A 22,654-nucleotide genomic window follows, 5' to 3' on the forward strand; every position below is an offset into this window, starting at 1 on the left:
CAAAACCTGGATTGGCAAGACGTTCACAATGTTTCAATAGTGGAGCTTTTACTTTGGGGCTTTGAAGCACTGTCTAATTGGACTAAGACCCATTCATCAATAGAGAAGCCATGCCTGGTACAATACACATTCTAATGGCAGTTTCTTAAACTACAATACTTTCTATCTGCTTTCAAAATGCCTGTCTTTAGACACACAGGTAACTACAGTTCTCACACCTCATCAAAGAAACTACTTTTTGCAATAAATGGAGACCATAAAAAAATCTCACAACTGGTGAAAATGTAGAGAATACTTGTCTCAATGGTGCCCAACCCCAACTTTTATATCTGCAATGAAACCCTTCAACACAAGGCTTTGGAAAAGCCAAAGATGAGTGGAAGAAAGCTCCCCCCCCCAAGGCACAGGATCACTGCTGATGCTATACATCTCCTAGACATGACAGGGAAATACACCTATTAAATTACAATAGTATATTTACACAAAAGAACCAGCAAATGGCACTTAGAAGGATGGGTAAATTCTACATGGTCTTCCCCCGAATGAAGGAATATAGCAAGGCAATGGCTGCCAAAAGACAAAGAATCATTTGCCTTAAGGGGGAATATCACATATTGGTTGTCCAGTCACAAGTGATCACCTGAGAACACATTCACATACACACAGAAATAAATGGACTCTGTAAGTTATATATATGAATATGATCATAGACACGTATCAATGAAGATTAAAGAAGAGATCATAAATATTTGAAAGGGAGAGAGGCATTGGAAGGGTAGAGGGAAGGTGGGAGGCAAACAATGCACCTAAGTCACTGTGACCTCAAAACACAAGCACTATTCTCATAAATGAATTTCACATGTTAAAATTTTGTATGGTCTCTGCTATTTTTATGCACATTTCCTACCATTCCGAAAGATGATTTAAATTAGAAAACATTTTAAATTATGCCCCATTTTCAATTTCCTAGTACTTGTTATTGAGTTTCTAATTTGGAATCATGAATTCGGGCTCACAAATGCTGTAGAAAAATATCTAAATGAGTTCACAGTTTCCCAATACAACAACCTTTGACCGTTTATTACAATATCCATTTCTCCCTATTAGTAGCTAGTTTTACAGTGAACTTTGGAATGTTAATGGTTACTTTTGTCTACACTATAAATTTTACCCCTTAAGATTTCCTACAAACTGAACAGGTGGCTACACCTGGAATCCAAACAGCACCCACAAGGAGCTCGTTGCCATGGCAGACTACATTTGGTTTGAAGGGACACCTCTCCCTAATCTACAAAATAACAAGGAAATACTTGAAGAATTTCTTCCTGAGTTTGTGATCAGAGATGAAAACATAATCATAGAGAGTTATCCAAAATCAGGTAAGGAATATCAGTAAAAGTGATCATAAATTTTATGAGGAATCTTAAGGCTTTGATCCTTATTCATTTGGGTGATAAATGAAGTGTTTTCTATATCTGATGTTTCAAATTCTTTGTGAGCATGGGGATCTGTGTGTGAGTTCATTTCCACTCAAACTAAGATGTCTACCTTGGTATGTACTGGTGGAGGATAAGTTAAGGCAAAATAGCAATGGCAGTGGATCTGAATGCAGACACTAATATTGCTGTGCCTCTGTGTGGCAGAGAGAGTGGAAGAGGGATGATAAGAATAAAGAGAAAAGATAGCATCAAAAAATGGCGTGGGTGAAAGAATATGGGGAGGAGAGGACACTGTCAGGTAGAACAACTACCGTGAAACTCAGGTAGTGGGAAGAGTCTTGCAATACAAGTACCCAAAAAGAGGCATCTTGGGTGTTGGGGAAGAGCTGTTGGATGGGTGTCGGAAGCACTGAACATTAGATAAGTATTAGGTTGCTGTGTAGCATGAATAACAAAAACAATGAGGCAGATATTGGGGTTCAAGCTGAAGATCAGAAAATCAAGGCTCTCTACCAAGGTTGAAATGAAGATCCTACCTTCCCTTTGACTGGAAACTGGATATCTCATCGAACCAATTGTTTTCCTTATATACCTTTGCTAGTGCTGGATATAAAATTTTGAGCTCCGTTACTCCTTTAGACTGACCCACTCTAGTACGGCACAGGGTCTTGGACTCATAGAGATCTATTTACCGCTGTAATTTAGGTCCTGGGATTAAAGGTTACTACCACTTCCTGGCATCTGTGGCTAACGAGTGTGGCAAGATTTACCTTCTGATCCCCAATCAAGTTTTGTTAGGTTATAAACATTATATTGCCACATTGCTGACATCAAAAGTTCAATAACACAGAATAGCCAAGGTCATTGGAATGCGTGCAAAAGATTCAGATATACGCCCAAAGAAAGAAACTAGAGAAATATCCATTGACAAATGAGCATGTAAAGAGAAATACAAGGGAGTGTGGTAACTAGACTCAACAGGATTTATTTACCTTACAGATAAGCAATACTCATACATTCACTGCAGCATGGATGTATCTCAACAGCATTCTTTTTAATAAAAGGAGCCAGAGTCAAGGACTGATTCCATGACTGCACTGCAGGCAAATATCTGAGATAGTTGAATTCCCTGTATGTAATGCGAATGATGGTGGCCCAGGAAGGAGGGAAGTTCAGTAGGCTGGTGGAGTGTATTGAGTGTAGAGTCTCAGATTTTCCAATTTAAGCATTGGGAATATAGAGGAGGAATATACTTTGTACTTACACCATTTGGACACTGAGAACACCATATGTTTGTGTGCTTGAAAGCAGCTGCACAATAAATTGTATAGGCATGTATTGTATTCTACTAGATGCTTTTTCAAGTAATTTTGAAGTGAGTTACCACATCTTTTTCTTGTTGTTCAGGAACTAACTGGCTGATTGAGATTGTCTGCTTGATTCAGAACAAGGGGAATCCAGAGTTGATTCAATCTGTGCCCATTTGGCAACGCTCACCATGGATAGAAACTAAAATAGGACATCAAACTTTAATCAATAATGAAGGACAACAACTGATTAGCTCCCACCTCCCCTTCCATCTTTTCCCGAAGACTTTCTTCAGTTCCAAGGCCAAGGTCAGTGTCCAGTGGTTGAGAAATCTTGACCAAATGCTCATTGAACTTATTCAACTATGATGGGCCCTAGAGCTCTGCCTGAAGTGCAGTCTGACTGTGCCGATTGTGGGAGGGAATCTGGGATTCACATGCAATAGGTGGTGCTGTTGTGTCCCCTCCTCAGAATACTCCTCAGAGTACCAGGATGTCAAACACCACATAGGGATCCTGGCCTGATATATGAGACAAAGTTAATTATCAACAAGAGCATTCAGGAAACTATAGGTACAAGTCAAACAGAGTATAAACTCTCATCTACAGTGAATATTACACTTTTGCTGTCATCAAAATTAATTAGATAATTTTGGTTTTACATAAACCCCATGCCTATTGGGTGAATCATACAAGGCATAGTTGTGCATAGGAGAAGCAGCCAGAAAAGGCACCAATAGTTTAGTCATGGACATCGCTTAAAGTACAGGCTCTTTGTACCTACTATGACTTGCCGTGTCTAGCTGTGCATTGAGAACAGTAGCTACAAGAATCACCCATGTCACCGATAGAGAATCCCCAGAAGGGATCAGAGATAGCCAGATTCTTACCTATTATAGCATCTTGTTAGTAAGGAAGTTCTCTGGAAATTCCTCCAACACAGTATATAAAAATTTTTATATTTAAACTACAGGGGGTAGACTTAGAGAGGCTATCTCTCTTGAAACTATCACAATTGAGTTGTATCCTATATTTCTGTGTTATCTGGATATGGCAAACTCTTGGCTGGAGGAATTGAGGCCAAAGGACATGAATTCTAGAATAACGTCACAAAGAGCATTGGTACAAAATATAGATATTATTTTATTAAAATTATTACTTATTTTCAATTTATTTATTTAATTTTTGTGATTATAATTACACACATCCTTTATCCTTCCTTTGCTTCCCTCCAAGTTTACCTATGTGTCTGTCCTTTGTCTCTTTCAAACTTATGGTCTCTTCTTTCATTAAATAATATCTGTACATGTATCTACATATTTCTCAATATTTAAATACAACTTGCTTAGTTGTATGTATGTTTTTAGGGGTGAGCAATTCACATTGTATAATCTATTGCTATGCATTGCACAGGGGATGTCAATTACTCTGACTCTACATTTCTTCATTGCTTGAATGTGTTGGTGTTCACCATTTGGCAATGACACACTGGCTTTATGATCTGCACAGTTTTTGGTTTGCCAAGATTGTATTTGTTGTATTTTTCCTAGATGTTTTAAATTTAAATTAGAAACAACTTTATTTTCCATATCAATCCAATTTCCCTTTCCATTTCAACCTCCCATGCCACCCACTATCCCCCTATCCCATCCCCCTTCTGCTCCCCAGGGAGGTGAGACCTTCCATGGGGGAATCATCAAAGTCTATTATATCATTTGGGGTAGGGCTTAGGCCTTCCCACATGTAACTAGGCTGAAAGAATATCTCCTATGGGAATGGGCTCCAAAAGTCCATTCATACACTAGGGATACATACTTTTTCTTTACTAGAGGCCCCATAGACTGCCCAGGCCTCCTAAGTGACACCCACATTCAGGGGGCCTGGGTCAGTCCTATGCTGTTTTCCCAGCTGTCAGTCTGGGTGTCATGAGCTCTTCTTATTTAGGTCAGCTGTTTCTGTAGGTTTCCTCAGCCTGATCTTGACTCCTTTGCTCATTAATCCTCTGTCTCTACAACTGGATTCTAGGAGTTCAGTTCAGTGTTTAGCTGTGGGTTTCTGCTTCTGAGTCCACATGCTACTGGATGAAAGCTCTAGGATGGCATTAAAAAATTCATCAGTCTCATTATATGAAAAGGGAATTTAAGGTAGCTTCTCCATTATTGCTTAGATTCTTAGTTGGAGTCATCCTTGTAGATCTCTGGACCTTTCCCTAGTGCCACAATTCTTTTTAAACCTACAATGGCTCCCTCTATTATGGCATCTCTTTTCTTGCTCTCCTCTATTCTTCCCCTGACTTGATCTTTTTCTCTCTTATGTCCTCCTCTCCCCTCCTCTTCTCCCCTTCTCATTCTCCTAACTCCTTCTCCCCTTTCCCCAAACTCCCAATTTGCTCAGGAGATCTTGTCCCTTTCCTCTTCCCCAGGGGACCATGTATGTCTCTCTTAGGTTCCTCCTTGTTTCCTAAATTCTCTGGTGGTGTGGGTTGTAGGCTGGTAATCCTTTGCTCTGTGTGTAAAATCCATATATGAGTAAGTACATACCATGTTTGTCTTTTTGTGACTGGGTTACCTCACTCAGGATGGTTTCTTCTAGTTCCATCCATTTGCCTGTGAATTTCAAGATTCCATTGTTTTTTCCACTGAGCAGTACTCCATTGTGTAAATGTACCACATTTTCTCTATCCATTCTTCACTTGAAGGGCATCTATGTTTCTTTCAGGTTCTAGCTTTTACAAATAATGTTGCTATGAACATAGTTGAACAGATACCCTTATTGTATGTACGTGCATCCTTTTGGTATATGCCTAAGAGTGGAATAGCTGGATCCTGATGTAGACTGATGCCCATTTTCCTGAGGAACCACCATACTGATTCCTTTTGTTGTTGTTGTTGGTGGTGGTTTTTTGGTTTTTCTTTTTTGGAGTTTTGAGGCAGGATTTCTCTGTCTTTGGAGCCTGTCCTGGAATTTGCTCAGTAGACCAGGCTGTCCTCAAACTCACAGAGATCCATCTGTCTCTGCCTCCCAAGTGCCAGGATTAAAGGCGTGCACCACCAACACCCAGCCCATACTGATTTCTAATGTGGTTGTAAAAGTTTGCACTCCCACGAGCAGTGCAGAAGTGTTCCCATTTCTCCACAACCACTCAAGAATGAATTGTTGGTGGTGTTTTTTTATTTTAACTATTTTGACAGGTCCAAGATTGTTTCTCACACTTATTTTGATTTGCATTTCTCTGATGGCTAAGGATGCTGAGCACTTTATTAAGCTATTTTAGATTATTCTATTGAGAAATCTCTATTTAATTCTGTACCCCTCTTTTTAATTGGATTATATGGTGTTTTGGTGACTAGCTTCTTGTTGACTGTGTCCTTTGACTTACAGAAGCTTCTCAGTTTCAGTAGGTCCCACTTATTAATTGTCGATCTCAATGTCTGTGTTACTGGTGTTATGTTCAGGAAGTGGTCTCCCATACCAATTCATTCAAGGACAGCTCGACCTCGTACTCTTCTAAGAGGCTCAGTGTGGCTTGATTTATGTTGATGTCTTTGATCCATTAGGAATTAAGTTTTGTTCATGACAATAGATATGGATCTATCTGCAATCTTCTTCATGTTATCATACAGTTATGCCAGCACCATTTGTTGAAGATGCTTTCTTATTTTTCATTGTACAATTTTAGCTTCTTTGTTAAAAATCAGGTGTTCATAGGTGTGTGGATTAATATCAAGGTTTTTAATTTGATTCCATTGGTCTTCCTGTCTATTTTTGTGCCAATACCAAACTGTTTTCAGTACGATAGCTCTATAATAGAGCTGGAAGTCGGGGTTGGGGTTGCCTCAGGAAGTTCCTTAATGTACAGTTTTGTTTTGGCTATCCTTTCAAGGTCTGTGAAGAATAGTTCTGGTATTTTGATGCCGATTGCATTGAATGTTTATATTTCTTTTGGCAAGATTGCCATTTTTACTAGGTTGATTCTACCTATCCAAGAGCATGGGGGATCTTTCCATTTTCTGGTACCTTCTTTAATTTCTTTCTTTAAAAACTAAAAGTTATTGTTATATAGATCTTGTACTTGTTTGCTTAGTGTTACTCCAAGATAGTTTATGTTTTTGTTGCTATTATAAAAGGCTATCTTTCTATGATTTCTCTCTCAGTCCGTTTATATAGTAGGGCTACTGTTTTTTTTCAGTTGATATTGTATCCTGCCACTTTGCTAAACATGTTTATCACCTGAAGAAGTTGCCTAGAAGAATTTTTTGGGTCAGCTATGTGAACTATCATATCATCTGCAAATAGTGAAAGTATGATTTCTTCCTTTACAATTTGTATCCCATTGATCTCCTATTGTTGTCTTCTTGCTCAAGTTAGAACTTTAAGTTCCATATTGAAGAGATAAGGAGACAGTGGATAGCATTGTCCTTTTCATGATTTTAGAGGAATCAAGTTTAGTTTCTCTCCATTTAGTTTGATTTTGGCTGATTTTGTTTACTGTATATTGTTTTTATTATGTTTATGTTTCTGTTATCCCTGATCTCTTCAGAGCCTTCATCATGAAGGGGTGTTGGATTTTTTCAAAGGATTTTCCAGCATCTTGTGAGAGGACCTTGTGTTTTTTATTCCTCAGCTTGTTTATATGGTTGATTACATTGATGGATTTTCATATATTGAAATATCCCTGCACCCCTGGAATAAAGAATACTTTTTCGTGCTGGATGATTTTTCTGAAGTTTTCTTGCATTCAATTTGCCAGTATTTTAATTAGTATTTTTGCATCAATGTTCATGAGGGAGTGTAGCTTGTAAGTCTCAATCTTAGTTGTGTCTTTGTGTTTTATAGCCTCATAAAAAGAGTTTGCTAATGATCCTTCTGCTTCTATTGTGTGGAACACTTTCAGGAATATTAGTATTAACTCTTTGAATTTCTGGTAGAATTCCGTACTGAAACCATCTTTCCCTGGGCTTTTATTTTGGTTGAGATAATTTTGATGACTGCTGTTATTTAATTAGGGGCTATAGGTCTATTTAAACTGATTATTTGTTCTTGATTTAATTTTGACAATTGATATCTATCTAGAAAATTGTCCATTTCCTTTAAACTTTTGAATTTTGTGTAGTACATGTTTTCAAAGTATGTTCTGATTATTCTCTAGATTTCCCCAGTGTCCATTGTTATGTCCACATTTTCATTTCTGATTTTGTTAATTTGCATGTTCTCTTTCTGCTTTTTGGTTAGCTTGGATAAAGGTTTGTCTATCTTGGTGATTTTCTTGAAGAACCAACTCTTTGTTATATTGATTCTATATATTGTTTTGTTTGTTTCTACTTTATTGATTTCAGCTCTCAATTTGATTATTTCCTGGCATCTACTCCTCCAGGGTGAGTTTGCTTCTTTTTGTTCTACAGCTTTCAGTTGTTCTGTTCATTTTTTAGTGTGGCTATTCTCCAGTTTCTTCATGTGGGCAATTTGTGCTATGAAGTTTCCTCTTAGAATTGCTTTCAGAGTATCCCACAGGTTTGAGTATGTTGTGCCTTCATTTTCATTGAATTCTAGGAAGTCTTTGAATCCTTCTTTATTTATTCCTTTACACAGGAGCGGTATAGTTGAGCATTGTTCAATTTCCATGAGTTTATAAGGTTTCTGCATTTTGTGTTGGTGCTGAATTCTAATTTTAAGCCATGGTGGCCTGCTAAGATAATTATTTTTATCTGTTGAGGTTTGCTTTATTGCCGAGTATGTGATCAAGTTTCTAGAATGTTCCATGTGGCATTGAGAAGAAGGTATATTCTTTTTGTGTTTGGATGGAATGTTTTATACATGTCTACTAAACTCAACTGGATCATAACTTCTGTTGCTTCTTTTGTTTCTTTGTTAAGTGTCTTGAAGTTCTGTCCAGTGCTGAGAATGTAGTGTTGATGTCTCCCACTACAAGTGTGTGGGTTTTAATGTGCAATTTGAATTTTACTAAAGTTTCTTTTACAAATGTGGGTGCCTTTGTGTTTGGTGCATAGGTGTTCAGAATTGAGACTTCATCTTGATAGATTTTTTCCAGTGATGAATATGAAATGCCCTTTTTTGTCTTTTTTGATTAATTTTAGTTTAAAGTCTAATCTGTTAGATATTTGGATAACTACACCAGATTGATTGTTAAGGTCATTTACTTGGAAAATATTTTCCCAACCCTTAACTCTGAGGTTATGTCTGTCTGTGAAGGTGAGGTGTGTTTCTTGTATTCAGAAGATAAAAGGATTCTGTCTTCATATCCAATTTTGTTACCTTGTGTCTTATTATAGGTGAGTTAAGACCGTTGATATTGAGGGATATTAATGACCATTGATCATTGATATTTGTTTGTTTTGGATTTGTTTTCAGTGGTGGTATGTATGACTTTTTACCATATTTCTGGCTTTTGGTTAAGTGAGATTATTTAATTGCCTATGTTTTTGTGAGTGTTGTTAACTTCCTTGCATTGGAGTTTTCCTTCCAGTATTTTCTGTAGTGCTAGATTAGAGGATATATTGTTTAAATCTGACTTAGTTATGGAATATATTGCTTTTTATCTATATTGATTGAAAGCATTGCTTGGTATTGTTGTCTGGGCTGGCATCCCTGGTCTCTTGGTGTTTGTATAATATATACCCAGGACCTCTGGCTTTCAGAGTTTCCATGGAGAAGTCACGTGTAATTCTGATAGGTGTGCCTTTTTATGTTACTTGGTCTTTTTCCTTTGCTGCTCTTAATACTCTTCCTTTATTTTGTATGTTTGGTGTTTGATTATTATGTATTGAGGGGACTTTTTTGTTGTCCACTCTATTTGGTGTTCTGTAAGCTTCTTGTACTTTCATTGGCATGTCTTTCTTTATGTTGGGAATGTTTTCTTCTATGATTTTGTTGAATATATTTTCTGTACCTTTGAGTTGTGTTTCTTCACCTTCTTCTATACTTAGTATTCCTAGGTTTGGCCTTTTCACTGTGTCCTATATTTCCTGTTTGTGAACAAAAAATGAAAAAAACATTTTTTGTTTGTGATTTTTTGGATTTAAGATTTTCTCTAGTCTATGAATCTATATATCCTAGTGTACCTCCAATACCTGAGATTCTTTCTTGCATTTCTTGTATTCTGTGGGTTATGTTTCATCTGTAGTTCCTTCTCATTTACCCAGCTTTTCTATATCCAGCATTCCCTCATACTGTGTTTTTATTGCCTGTATTTCAGCTTTCAAGCCTTTAACTGTTTGAATTGTTTCCTTCACTTGTTTAGTTGTTTTTCTTCACTTTCCTTGCTTTCTTTAAGAGATTTGCTTATTTTTTTGCAGTTTTTTGATTTGTCTTTCCGTCCATTTCTTGAATTTGTATTTGTTTTTTCTTCTATTTCTTTAAAGGATTTATCATTTCCTCTTTAGAGTCTATCATCGTCATGAATTTGTTTTTAAGGTCATTGTCTTCTGCTTCATCTGTTTTGGGATGAACATTTGATTGACCTTTCATATAACTTGTAGTAGTTAAAATGTGGGGAATGACACCATATTGACCTTTATGTACATGTTTTTCCATTTAAGATGATATATGTCATCAGAAATCCCAGAGATGTTCTTGTGTCTGGTTATTATTACTGGAGTAAGACAAAATTTGCCAAGAATCCAGAATCACTGACAACTTATTTTGAATGGTTCCTCAAAGGAAATGGTGAGTGTCTTATTTAATATAGGTGTTCAGGTAAGCTCAGAGACATTTTTAAGACAAGGAACATATAGCTTAGGCTGGTCTTGAACACTCTATATAGTTGGGGATGATTTTGAAGCTCTTTTTCTTCTGAATCTCCCTATTGAGTTCTTAGACTACAAGTACCTGCTATCATGTCCTGTTAGCTCATAATATCAAGAATGTTATGTAACTTGCCAATATTCCTAGACTTTAGTTTATACTGTAATACTCATTTGGTTCCCTATTGCCTCTATACTTTCAGCCAGTCTGTGGCTCCAAGGCTCATAACCATTTTGAATGTAATATTGAAGCCCTAATGTTCTCACACATCATAGCATAACAGGGCACAGCCATATCTTACACCATGACACACCATCCTGGCAGCAATAGGGTTTCTGGTCTTCCCAGTATATAGTTTGTGGGTATTAAGTGAGAAATTCTCCAAATAGACATTAAAATTTGGACACTTGTTTCACACTTGATGGCACTGTTTCAGAAGATTTATGAGTCACAACACTGAAGGAAGAAGTATATCTTTGAGTGTGGGCTTTGGGAGGTTTTTAATTACTTTTATTATGTTTATGCTTTTATTTTATGTCCTGAACACAGTTTTCCTTCCCTCCTCTCATCCAATTCCTTCCACCCACCTCTCTCTGTTCCCCACTCCCAAATCACTGATCTGTTTCTGTTCAGCATGGGTGTCAACAAAGCGTGCCATATCAAGTTCAGTTAGTACCAAGCTCCTCTGCTTGTATTAAGGCTCATCAATGCAACCCATTAGAAGTAATAGGTTCCCCAAAGTCAATCAATGCAATGAAGGTAGGCCCCGTTTCCACCACCAGGAGTCCCACAAGTAGAACAAGCTACACAACAGTCACACACATGTCGACACCCTAAGTCAGTTTTGTGCAGACTCCCTAGGTGTCAGTCCAGAGACTTTGAGCTTGTAACAGCCCATGTAAGTTGTTTTTGTGGATTCTTGTGAGATGACCTTGACCCATGTGGATCATCGAATCCTTAATCTCTCTCTTCAATAGTTGTCTTTGAGCTAGGCCCAGTGCTTGGCTCTGGGTCTCTGTATCTTTTTTCTGTCAGTCACAGGATGAAGGCTCTCTGATGGCAAAGTGGGTATTTCCAACCTGATTACAAGAGATGGCCAGTGAATCCCACTTATCTGTTATTGGTGACAGTCTTAGTTTGAGTTATCCTTATATATTCATGGGAGTTTCTCTTCCACCAGGTTTCTATCTGACTCCAAAATGCCCCCATTCAGATATCTCATTCATTCCTCTACCACTCCACCCATGCCCACAACCTAATCTGCCATGTCCCCATCCACACCAGCCCCCAGTCAACTCAAGAGATCTGTTCCATTTTCCTTTTCCAGGCATAACCATGGATTCTTGTCTTCCTCTGGGCCCTCTTTGTTACCTCTTCTCTCAGAGAATATGGATTGTAGCATGTTATACATTACTACACATCTAGTAGCCACTTATGAATGAGTACATATCATGTTTGTCTTTCTACATCTTGGTTACCTCACCCAGGATGATTTTTTTCTAGTTCTACCCATTTTCCTACAAATTTCCTGATGACATTTTTTTTAACCAGTTGACTAATACTCCATTATTTAAATATACATCAATTTCTTTATCTATTTTTGGTTGAGGGGTGCATAAGTTGTTTCCATATTCTGCCTATTATAAAAAAACACTGCTATAAATATAGGTCAACAACTGTCCTTGTTTTTGTTGTTGTGTTGCTGTTTCAGTTTTTCGAGACAGGGTTTCTCTGTGTAGCTTTGGAGCCTATCCTGGCACTCGTTCTGGAGACCAGGCTGGCCTCAAACTCACAGAGATCAGCCTACCTCTCCTCCCAAGTGCTGGGATTAAAGGTGTGTGCCTCCAACGCCTGGCTCAACAACTGTCCTTGTGGAAAGATACATCATTTGCATGTATGCCTAAGAATTGTATAGCTGGGTCTTGCCAGAGATTGCTTCTCAGTTCCAAGTGGAGTTTTTCATTGGTCTAAGTAATAAAACCAGCAGTCAAATATAGAGGAAAATGCTGAAAGATCAGAGAGAAGGAGCAAGCGACCAGCACACATTACCTCCTTAGCATCTCAGCAGACAAGAGAGTGAGTTTATGTTTCTCTCTATTCTTATCCTGTTTTCCTGTCTAACTCACTTCCTATTTGTCTGTACAGACCTCTAAACCTCTATGGTTAGCTAGTAGCATTCTCCATTCTCTGACCTTCAGACAGCCTTTATTTGCACAAGAAAGGTACCTTCTCAGAAAACTGAGAAAAATGGCATGTTGTTTTCCAAAGTGTCTCTACAAGATTCCAATACTGCCAGTAATGTAGGATTGTTAACTTGTGTCCACATCAAAAGGATAAGTTCTCAAGCCATTTCCAGTTTCTTCTCTGTTTCATCCTTGTAGTTAAATCAGTGAACTCTCAGATTCTTGCTCGGTAGCCCTGCCTGCCATTTGCTGCCCTTGCCACCTTTCCCTACATTTGTTCTCATGCCTCTAGAAACATAAGCCTTAATTAAGCTCTCTCTTGATTACTTAAGTTGCATTTGATCCTGATGTTTTATCTCAGCCACAGAAAAATAACAATTGTAATTCCCTTCTGACCACACTTCTTGTTTGTGTATTTTCTTGGTCTTTTGTTTTCATTGCCTTCTCATATATTAGCCCGACTGTCCATCATTTAAAGGTGCATCTTTCCAAATATTGAAAATCTTATTTTCTTCACTGTCAAAAATATTTTCATGGGCAGAGATCACTTTATAATGAGTTTGTCTTTATTTTGATATATAATAATTACAAATAATAAAAGGTTTCATTCTGACATGTTCATACATGTGTACAGGTATTTTTATCACATTAAAGGCCCACTAAACTCTCTTGTCCTCTTGCCATTCTTGCTGATTCTTTTCCTCTCCCCAAAGGGTTCTGCTTTGTTCTTCCATGTCCCATTTCTTCATGCGTGTGGTTGTGAGCCAGTGATGTCCATTGAGATTGCTTACTGGAGGATAGGGAAGGAATCATTTACAGAATCATGGGTGCCTTACTAGCAGCTACTCTACTGAAAAAAAATGTCTTCCTTCATCAGCAACCACTAACTACCTGTAAACCCTGGAAGGAGGGATGTCATGAGCCCTGTAAATTAACTACTATTAACTGCTTATGAAGCCACAGGAAAGGTGTGGTTGCTTGTAAGTCTCTCCTATCTGCTTGATAGAGTATGTTAGGGCACACTCTTATTTAGGTCTTGTACACAGCTACTATGAGTTAAAGACTGTTACATCCATATAACATTTAAAGGACCATATTCCATATCATCTTTAGGCATTTACATCATTTTTGTACCTTCTTCCTCTGTGTTTTTATGCCTACAGGTATTCTAGATGTCTCATTTAGGGTGAGCACTGAAAAGGCACTTATTGTCAGCATTTTGACCAGTGTTGAGTCTCCAAAATTACCTCTTCTCATTACAAGAAGTATCTTCTTTGACCAAGAAGACTGTAGTGATATATAAGGATAAAGTTAGCTATTTAGAAGATAATATGATGTGCACATCAATTTCATCTGGCTGAATGATAGTGATACTTTCAACACTAGTGTCTATTCCCTCCCCAACATGTAAAGTTGGCCATCTTGACCGTATCAGCTTTGAACTCTTCCTAATCAGAAAATGATTGCTTATCCTGATATTACAATTGCTATTACTTCATTGGTGATCATATCATATAAGGCTGTGTAAAGTACAGGTCAGAGTGTCCACAGCTGAGTAATGCTGTTGGTGACAATCTCCCATTATCAGACTGCATAACACTTTCTGTTACTATGAGAGCTGCTCATCAGAAAAGGATATTTCAGAGAACAAACATTCCTAGTTTGTTCTCTTATGTACTGTGGCAATTGTATGAAGACGTCTTTAAATATAGGATCTTGTCAACTAGTTTCTTGGGAAATTGACAACACTGACAATTGCCTATATTTTGGAGCCTCAGGCCATTTCTAGGCAATAACTCCTAGGGAGGTATCTTACCACTAGCTATGAAGTTTTCATACAATATCTTGTGATTTCTGGGAGCAGTATTGTACTCAGACTTAAACTTTTCAATATTTTAATGAAATTACAAACTAATGACTTTCCATAGGCATTTTCATAAATTCTTTGTTTTGGTTAATTTTATCCCTTATTCTCTGACACCACCAACACATTAACTCATTCAATATTATATTCCCTCCCTTAACATTCACAATATAGGTCTTCTGGAGCCCTTACCTGTGAGGAGAATTTGGCTGGGAGGGCTAGGGAGGAGGGTAGGGAGGATGAGAGGAGCTAGGGGGAGGAGGTGAAGGATGGGAGGAAGAACTGCAGTTGGATTTTAAAATGAATTCAAAAAATAAAAAAAATTGAAATAAGGAAATCATTATCCATGATTCCATCTCAAAATGGACTTCCTACTTTTTCGGAGTAGGGTGAATTCCAGTACCTCTCTCTCCCTCTCTCTCTCTCTCTCTCTCTCTCTCTCTCTCTCTCTCTCTCGTGTGTGTGTGTGTGTGTGTGTGTGTGTGTGTGTGTGTGTGTGTACATGTGTAATGAGGGATTAAGATCTAAATTGTTTCTACTAAACATAGTTATCCAGTTTCCATTGCATCATTTAGTGAAGATCGTCTTACTTCTAATGTATAATTGGAGCATTTTGTAAAAAAAAAAAAATCAGGTGCCTGCAGTTATATGAACTTATGTCTTGGTTTTCTATTCCATGAATCTATATATGTTTTGTATCAGTGCAGTGCTGGATTTTATTACTATGTCTCTGTAGTGTAACTTGGAATAAGGTACTGTTTTCTCAAGTATTAGTTTGATTATCTGGGAGGTATTATTTCATTTGAATTTATTATTGAAGTTGTTCTTTGAAAATTTCATTCCTTGTATAAATTATATTCTGATTGTTAAAACCTTTCAACCTATCTAACGATACTCTCATCTCTTCCAAGCCCCATGCCTTACAATTATCTTTTAAAACTTCCAGCAGCTGATGGAAGTAGAAGCAGAAACCCACACTAAACACTGAGCTGAACTGGAATCCAGTTGCAGAGAAGGAGCACTGATGAGCAAAGGAGTCCAGACCAGGCTGGTGAAACCCACAGAAACAGCTGACCTGAACAAGAGGGAGCTCAAGGCCCCCAGACTGATAGCTGGGAAACCAGCATAGGACTGATCCAGACCCCACAAACATGGGTGTTAGTGAGGAGGCCTCGGAAATCTATGGGGCCTCTTGTAGTGGATCAGTACTTATCCCAAGCATATGAATGGTCTTTGGTAGCCCATTCCACATAGAGGGATACTCCCTCAGCCTAGACACACAGGGGATGGTGGTGGGTAGGCTCTATTCCAAAGGATATGACAGATTCTGAAAATGCCCCATGGAAGGCCTTACCCTCCATGGAGAGCAGAAAGGGTAGAGGATAGGGTGTTATGGTGCGCAGGGGAGGAGGGGAGGGAGAGGGAACTGGGATTGACATGTAAAACAATCTTGTTTCTAATTTAAATAAAAACATAAAAATAACAAAAAGGAAAAAATACTTTATGTATGTTTATTTGAGAACCACATAATTTAGTCAAGATTAGGATCACCTGTGGGATAGCGGGTTTTGTAGTACCCGTTGAAACTTAGTTGGCACATCAATGGGGCAGAAATGAAGACAGAGATTTCTTGTCACCCTGAATTCTTTAGAATCCAGTACTTACAGGGTGTAGTAGTGTCCCAGGTGTGTTCTCCCCCATCCATGGTGTATCATTTGTGGGCCAGTCTTTGGCAGGCCCATGGGAAGCAGCCTCAGTCACTGTGAGATTATGCTGCACTTGCTCTGTTATGTGAACAAGTCAGAATTTTCCAACTGTTCTTTAGCTATTTCCAGCTCTTACATTCTTTCTATTCCATCTCCTGCAATGGAACTTGCGACTTAAGGGTAGTTCCATAATGTTCCATTTAGCAGGCACATCCAATCATTCTGTATTCATTTTAAGATTTTTTTGTATAATTACTTTAAAAACCATGATTGTGGTTGTGTTGAATCTGGACATTGCTTTTGGTAGGATGGCCATTTTTCACAAAATTAATCCTTTTAGTCTGTGAACAGGGGACACTTTCCCTATACTAGTATCTGTACCAGTTTCTGCCTTCAGTGTGCTGAGCTTTTCATTACAGAAGACTTTGAATCCTTGGTGTGTTTGTTATTTTTCTATTGCTGTGATAAATCACCATTAAAAGGCAACTTACTGAAGGAATTGTTTGTTTGGGACATAGGGTTCTAGACATGTGAGTCCATCAGGTCATTGACAGGAAGCATAGCACCAGATGGGCAGGCATGGCAGTGGAATAAAGCACCTAAGTTCTCATACCTCTTTCCACAAATAGGAAGCAAAAGTTATATAATCAGAATGGTGCCGGTACTTTGAAACCTTAAATCATACCCAGTAACATTGTTAGTATTAAGGCATCTGTATTGCCCTGCCCTTGGGTTTCTGACAGGATACCTTCTCAGCTGCAGACAGTAAGAGTACCACCTGTGTCCATTCACTATGTTCCCTTTTAAAGGGGTCCTATCCACCTTCCGTGTTTCTCTCTTTCTCTTTCTCTCTCTCTGTTTGTCCTCCTCTCTTTCCTTCTCTGAGTGTCTCTCTGTGTCTCCTCCTCTCTGCCTCTCATCTCTCCTATGTTGCTCCTGTCCCCAGAGGCCGGTCTCCACAACACCTCCCCCATTTTCCCTTCCCCTTACCTGTAATTAAATAAAACACCCCACATGTGCTCTGTTACATGGCATCTTTCTTTGTTGAGATGAATTTTAAATTACAGCAGACATGTTTCCTCCAACAAGTTCATATGTTCTAATCATCAAAAACATCTACCAACAGGGAACCAAGTATTCCAATGCCTGAAGATTATAGGGGACATCCCTTTTATTGTTTTGTATTGTGTTTTTTTATTTTACAAACCAATCTCAGTACCCCTGAATCCCCTCCTTCTGTTTCCACTTCCCCCCATCTAACCCCTCATCTACTCCATAGAGAGGGTGAGGCCTCCCACTGAGACTCAATGAAGTCTGTCCCAAAACCACATTAAGGCAAGACCAAGATCCTCTCACAGTGCGTAGGCTGAGCAAGGTGTCTCTCCATAGGAAAAGAGCTCCAAAAAGCCATTTCATGTGCTAGGGATAGATCCTGCCCACCCCACCGCACCCCACCCCCCGCCCGCCAGTGACGACACATATTGCCCAAGCAGTCCTCTATCACCCGAATTCAGAGGGACATTTTTTTTTTTTTTGGTTTTTCAAGACAGGGTTTCTCTGTGTAGCTTTGGAGCCTATCCTGGCACTCGCTCTCAAGACCAGGCTGGTCTTGAACTCACAGAGATCCGCCTGCCTCAGCCTTTTGAGTGCTGGGATTAAAGGCGTGCACCACCAACGCCGGGCTCCGAGGGACTATTTGGGTCCTATCTCAAGCGATCAGATCAGAGTCAGTGAGCTCCTACTTGATTGGATCAGCTGTTCTGTAGTTTTCCAATGATGGTCTTGATCCCTTTGGTCACATTATCATTCCTCCTCCTTTTTGGTTGGACGCCAGGAGCTCAGCCTAGTGGTTCGTTGTCGATATCTTCATCCGTTTTCATAAGTTATGGGACAAAGTTTGTATGCTGACAGTTATGGTAATCCTCAATATGATTACAGGGGAGGGTCAGTTCAGGTACCCTCTCCACTGCTGCTTAGAGTTTAATCTAGGGAACATCCCTGTGGATTTCTGAGAATTTCCCTAGTGCCAGATTTCTGGATAATCCCCAAATGGCTCCCTCTGTTCTTGAACTGCCTCTGCATCCACCCACCAACTCGAGCATAGCATTCCCTCATGTTCTCCTCTCCACTTGCCTCCTCTCCTTCTCTCTATCCCTGCAAACTGCCCTTGCCCTCCCATGCTACCATTTTCTAAGGAGCTCTTGTGTATTTCCCTTTCCTAGGAGGATCCAAGTATGTCTCTCTTAGGGTCCTCTTTGTTACCAACTTTTCTGGGGTTGTTATGTGTAGACTGGTTATCCTTTGCTTTGCGTCTAATATACACCTATGAGTGAGTACATATCATGTTTGTCTCTATGGGTCTGGAATAATTCTCTCAGGAGTTTTGTTCTAATTTGAGCATTTTCGCTGCAAATTATAAATTGTCATTTTTTTTTTTTTACGGGTGAGTAGTACTTATTGTGTGAATGGCTTACATTTTCTTAATCCATTCTTTGGTTCAGAGGCATCTAGGTTGTTTTCAGGTTCTGTCTATTATGAATAATGCTGCTATGAACATAGATGAGCAAATGCCTTTATGCTATGAATGTTCTTCCTTTGTGTATATTCCAAAAAGTGGTATTGCTGGGTCTTGATGGAGATCTATTCCCAAATTTCTGAGAAATTGCCTTAGTGATTTATAAAACGACTGTATAATTTTTCACACTCACCGGTAATAGAGGAGTGTTGCCTTTACACACTCTCTTGAACTTAGCCATTCTGACAGGTGTAAGATGGTATCACAGAGTGGTTTTGATTTGCAATTCCCTGATGGCTAAGGATGTTGAGAAATTCCACAAAGGACTTTCAGCCCTCTGAGGTTCTTTGGTTGAGAATTGTTTGTTTATATCTGTACCCCTCTTTGAAGTTGGGTGATTTGGTATTTATTGCCTATTTTTAAGAGTACTTTGTATATTTAGGAGATCAGCCCTATGTCAGATGTGGGGGTGGTGAAGATCTTTTCCCATTCTGTAGGCTGCTTATTAGTCTTGCTGATCACTTTGCATTACAGAAAATTTTCAGTTTTATGATGTCCCAGTGCCTATGCTACTGGTGTTTTATTTTATTTATTTTTTATAAATTTTATTTAAATTAGAAACAATCTTATTTTGCATATCAATCCCAGTTCCCTCTTCCTCCCATGCTCCCCACAGACCTGCTCATCCAATCCCCCAACCACTCCAAAGGGAGGGTGAGGCCTTCCATGGGGGATGATCAAAAATCTGCCAAGTCATTTGGGGCAGGGCCTAAGACCTCCCCTTTGCATCTAGGCTGAGAGTCTCCCTCCATGGAAAATGGGCTCCCGAAGTCTGTTCCTGCACTAGGGATGCATCCTGTTTCCACTGCCAGAGGCCCCATTGACTGCCCAGTGCTTCCAGCCTCCACATTCACGGGGCCTGGATTGGTACTATGTTGGTTCCCCAGCTGTCAGACTGGGGTCCATGTTTTCCCATGTGCTCAGGTCAGCTGTTTCTGTGGGTATACTCACAATACTCTCACCATACTCACAATTTTTTCAGAGGCTCTTGTCACTTTCTGCTTCACTGGGGGACTGTATGTCTCTTCATTGTGTCTCTCTTAGGATCCTCCTTGTTTCCTAGCTTCTCTGGAGGTGTGGATTATAGGCTGGCAATACTTTTCTCTGTCTAATATCAATATATGAGTGAGTACATACCATGTTTGTTTTTCTATGACTGTTACTGCACTTAGGATGGCTTCTTCTAGTTGCATCCATTTGCTTGCAAATTTCGAGATTCTATTGGTTTCTTTTGCCCATAGTTGTACTCCATTGTGTAAATATACCACGTTTTAAATCTATCCATTCTTTGGTTGAGGGACATCTAGGTTGCTTCTAGGTTCTGGCTATTACAAATAAGGCTGCCATGAACATAGTTGAGCAGATGTCCTTGTTGTATGAATGTGCTTCTTTAGGGTATATACTTAAGTGTGGAATTGCAGGATCTTGAGGTAAACTGGTTCCCACATTCCTGAGAAACCACCATGCTGATTTCTATACTGGCTGTACAAGTTTGCACTCCCACCAGCAATGGAGAAGTGTTCCCTTTTCTTTACATCATTTCCAGCATAAACTGCCCTTGATGTTTTCAATTTTATCAATTCTGACACATGTAAGATGATACATCAGAGTTGTTTTGATTTGCATTTCCCTGATAGCTAAGGATGTTGAACAATTTCTTAATTGTCTTTCAGCCATTTTAGATTCCTCTATTGAGAATTCTTTGTTTAGTTCTGTACCCAACTTTTCACTTAAACTATTTGGTGTTTTGGTGACTAGCTTCTTGAGTTCTTTGTATATTTTGGAGATCAGCCCACTGTCTGATGTAGAGTTGGTGAGGATCTTTTCCCATTCTGTGGACTGCCATTTTGTCTTTTTGACTATGTCTTTTGTCTTACAGAAGCTTTTCAGTTTCCGGAGGTCCCACTTATTATTTGTTAATCTCAGTGTCTGAGCTACTGGCGTTATGTTCAGGAAGTGGTCTTCCGGGCCAATTCATTCAAGGGTACCGCCCACTTCTCTTCCAAGAGGTTCAGTATGGCTGGATTTATTTTGAGGTCTTGGATTCATTTGAATTTACATTTTGTGAATGGTAATAGATATGCATCTATCTGTAATTTTTTACATTTCTGCATCCAGTCATGCCAGCACCATTTGTTAAAGATGCTTTCTTTTTTCCCTTGTATAGTTTTATGTTCTTTGTCAAAGATCAGGTGTTCATAAGTGTGTGGGCTAATATCATGGTCTTTAATTAAATTCCATAGTTCTACCTATCTGTTCTTGTGCTAATACCGTGCTGTTTCCATTACTATAGTTCTATAGTAGAGCTTGAACTCAGGTATGGTATTGTCTCCTGAAGTTTCTTTATTGTACAGTGTTGTTTTAGCTTTCCTGGATCATTTTTTCATATAAAGTTGACAATTTTCCTTTCAAGGTCTGTGAAAAATTGTACTGGGATTATGTTAGGGATTGCACTGAATCTGTAGATTGGTTTTGTGACTATTGCCATTTTTACTATGCTGATCCTATGTATACAAAAGCATGAATGTTCTTTCCATTTTCTGATATTTTCTTTAATTTCTTTCTTTAATGACTCAAAGCTCTTGACTTACAGATCTTTCATCTGTTTGGTTAGAATTACACCAAGATATTTTATGTTGTTTGTTGCTATAATAAAGGATGATGTTTCTCTTAATTCTTTCTCTGCCCCTTCAATGACTATATATATTAGGGCTACTGGATTTTTTGAATTAATCTTGTATCCTGACACTTTGCTAAAATTGTTTATCAGCTTTAGGCATTCCCTGATAGAATTCTTCAGGTCACTTATTTAAACTATCATACCATCTGCAAATAGTGAAAGTTTTACATCTTCCTTTCCAATCTGTAACCCCTTGATCACATTTTGATGTCTTATTGATCTAGGAAGAACTATAAGAATAATATTGAAGAGCTATGGAGAGAATGGACAAACTTGTCTTCTTCCTGATTTTATGAGAAACACATTCAGTTTCTCTTCATTTATTTTGATGTTGGCCATCTGTTTGCTGTAAAATACCTTTATTATGTTTAGGTATATTCCTGTTATCCCTGATCTCTCCAAGACCTTTATCATGAAGCGATGCTGATTTTTTTTCATGTTTTTTTTTTTTTTTACCATCTTGTGAGATGATCACATGGTAGTTCTGCTGCAGAGTGTTTATATGGTGGATTACATTAATGTATTTTATTTTTCCCATTTTTTATTTGAATTAGAAATAATATTGTTTTACACGTCAATCCCAGTACCCCCTCCATCCCCTATTCCTCTGCTAACCCCCAACCAAAACCCTACCTATCACATACACTTTCTGCTCCCCAGAGAGGGTGAGACATTCCATGGGTGGTCTTCAGAGTCTGTCATAGCCTTTGGGATAGGGCCTAGGCCCACCCCAGTGTGTCTTGGTTCAGGGAGTATTCCTCTATGTGGAATGGGCTCCCAAATCTATACCTATGATAGGGATAAGTACACATCTACTAGAGGAGGGCCCACAGATTTCCGAGGTCTCCTCACTGACACCAACTTTTATGGGGTCCGGATCAGTCCTGTGCTAGTTTCCCAGCTATCATTCTAGGGACCAGGAACTCCCTTTATTCAGGTCAGCTGTTTCTGTGGGTTTCACCAACCTGGTCTGGACAATTTTGCTCATTATTCCTGCTTCTCTGCAAATGTATTCCAGTTCAGATCAGTGTTTAGCTGTGGTGTCTGCTTCTATTTCCAGAAACTGTTGGATGAAGGCTATAGGATGGCATATGAATTAGTCATGAGTCTCAATATTAGGGGAGGGCATTTAAGGTAAC

At 38.8% G+C, this 22,654-nt stretch overlaps 1 protein-coding gene across 2 annotated transcripts in view; it reads left to right on the forward strand.

Moving 5' to 3' along the window:
* The first annotated feature begins 1,246 nt into the window (after positions 1-1,246).
* The window catches only part of LOC100751624 (bile salt sulfotransferase 1), a 65,940-nt gene continuing 44,532 nt past the window's right edge, over positions 1,247-22,654 (forward strand). For both annotated transcript variants that reach the window (XM_027434006.2, XM_035449538.1), the window contains exons 1-3: positions 1,247-1,379; positions 2,847-3,055; positions 10,303-10,429. In XM_027434006.2, coding sequence (XP_027289807.1) covers positions 1,247-1,379; positions 2,847-3,055; positions 10,303-10,429 — 469 coding nt within the window. The remainder of the gene's footprint in view (positions 1,380-2,846; positions 3,056-10,302; positions 10,430-22,654) is intronic.

The sequence above is a fragment of the Cricetulus griseus genome, chromosome 9, assembly GCF_003668045.3.
Source record: "Cricetulus griseus strain 17A/GY chromosome 9, alternate assembly CriGri-PICRH-1.0, whole genome shotgun sequence".
Taxonomy (NCBI): Eukaryota; Metazoa; Chordata; class Mammalia; order Rodentia; family Cricetidae; genus Cricetulus; species Cricetulus griseus.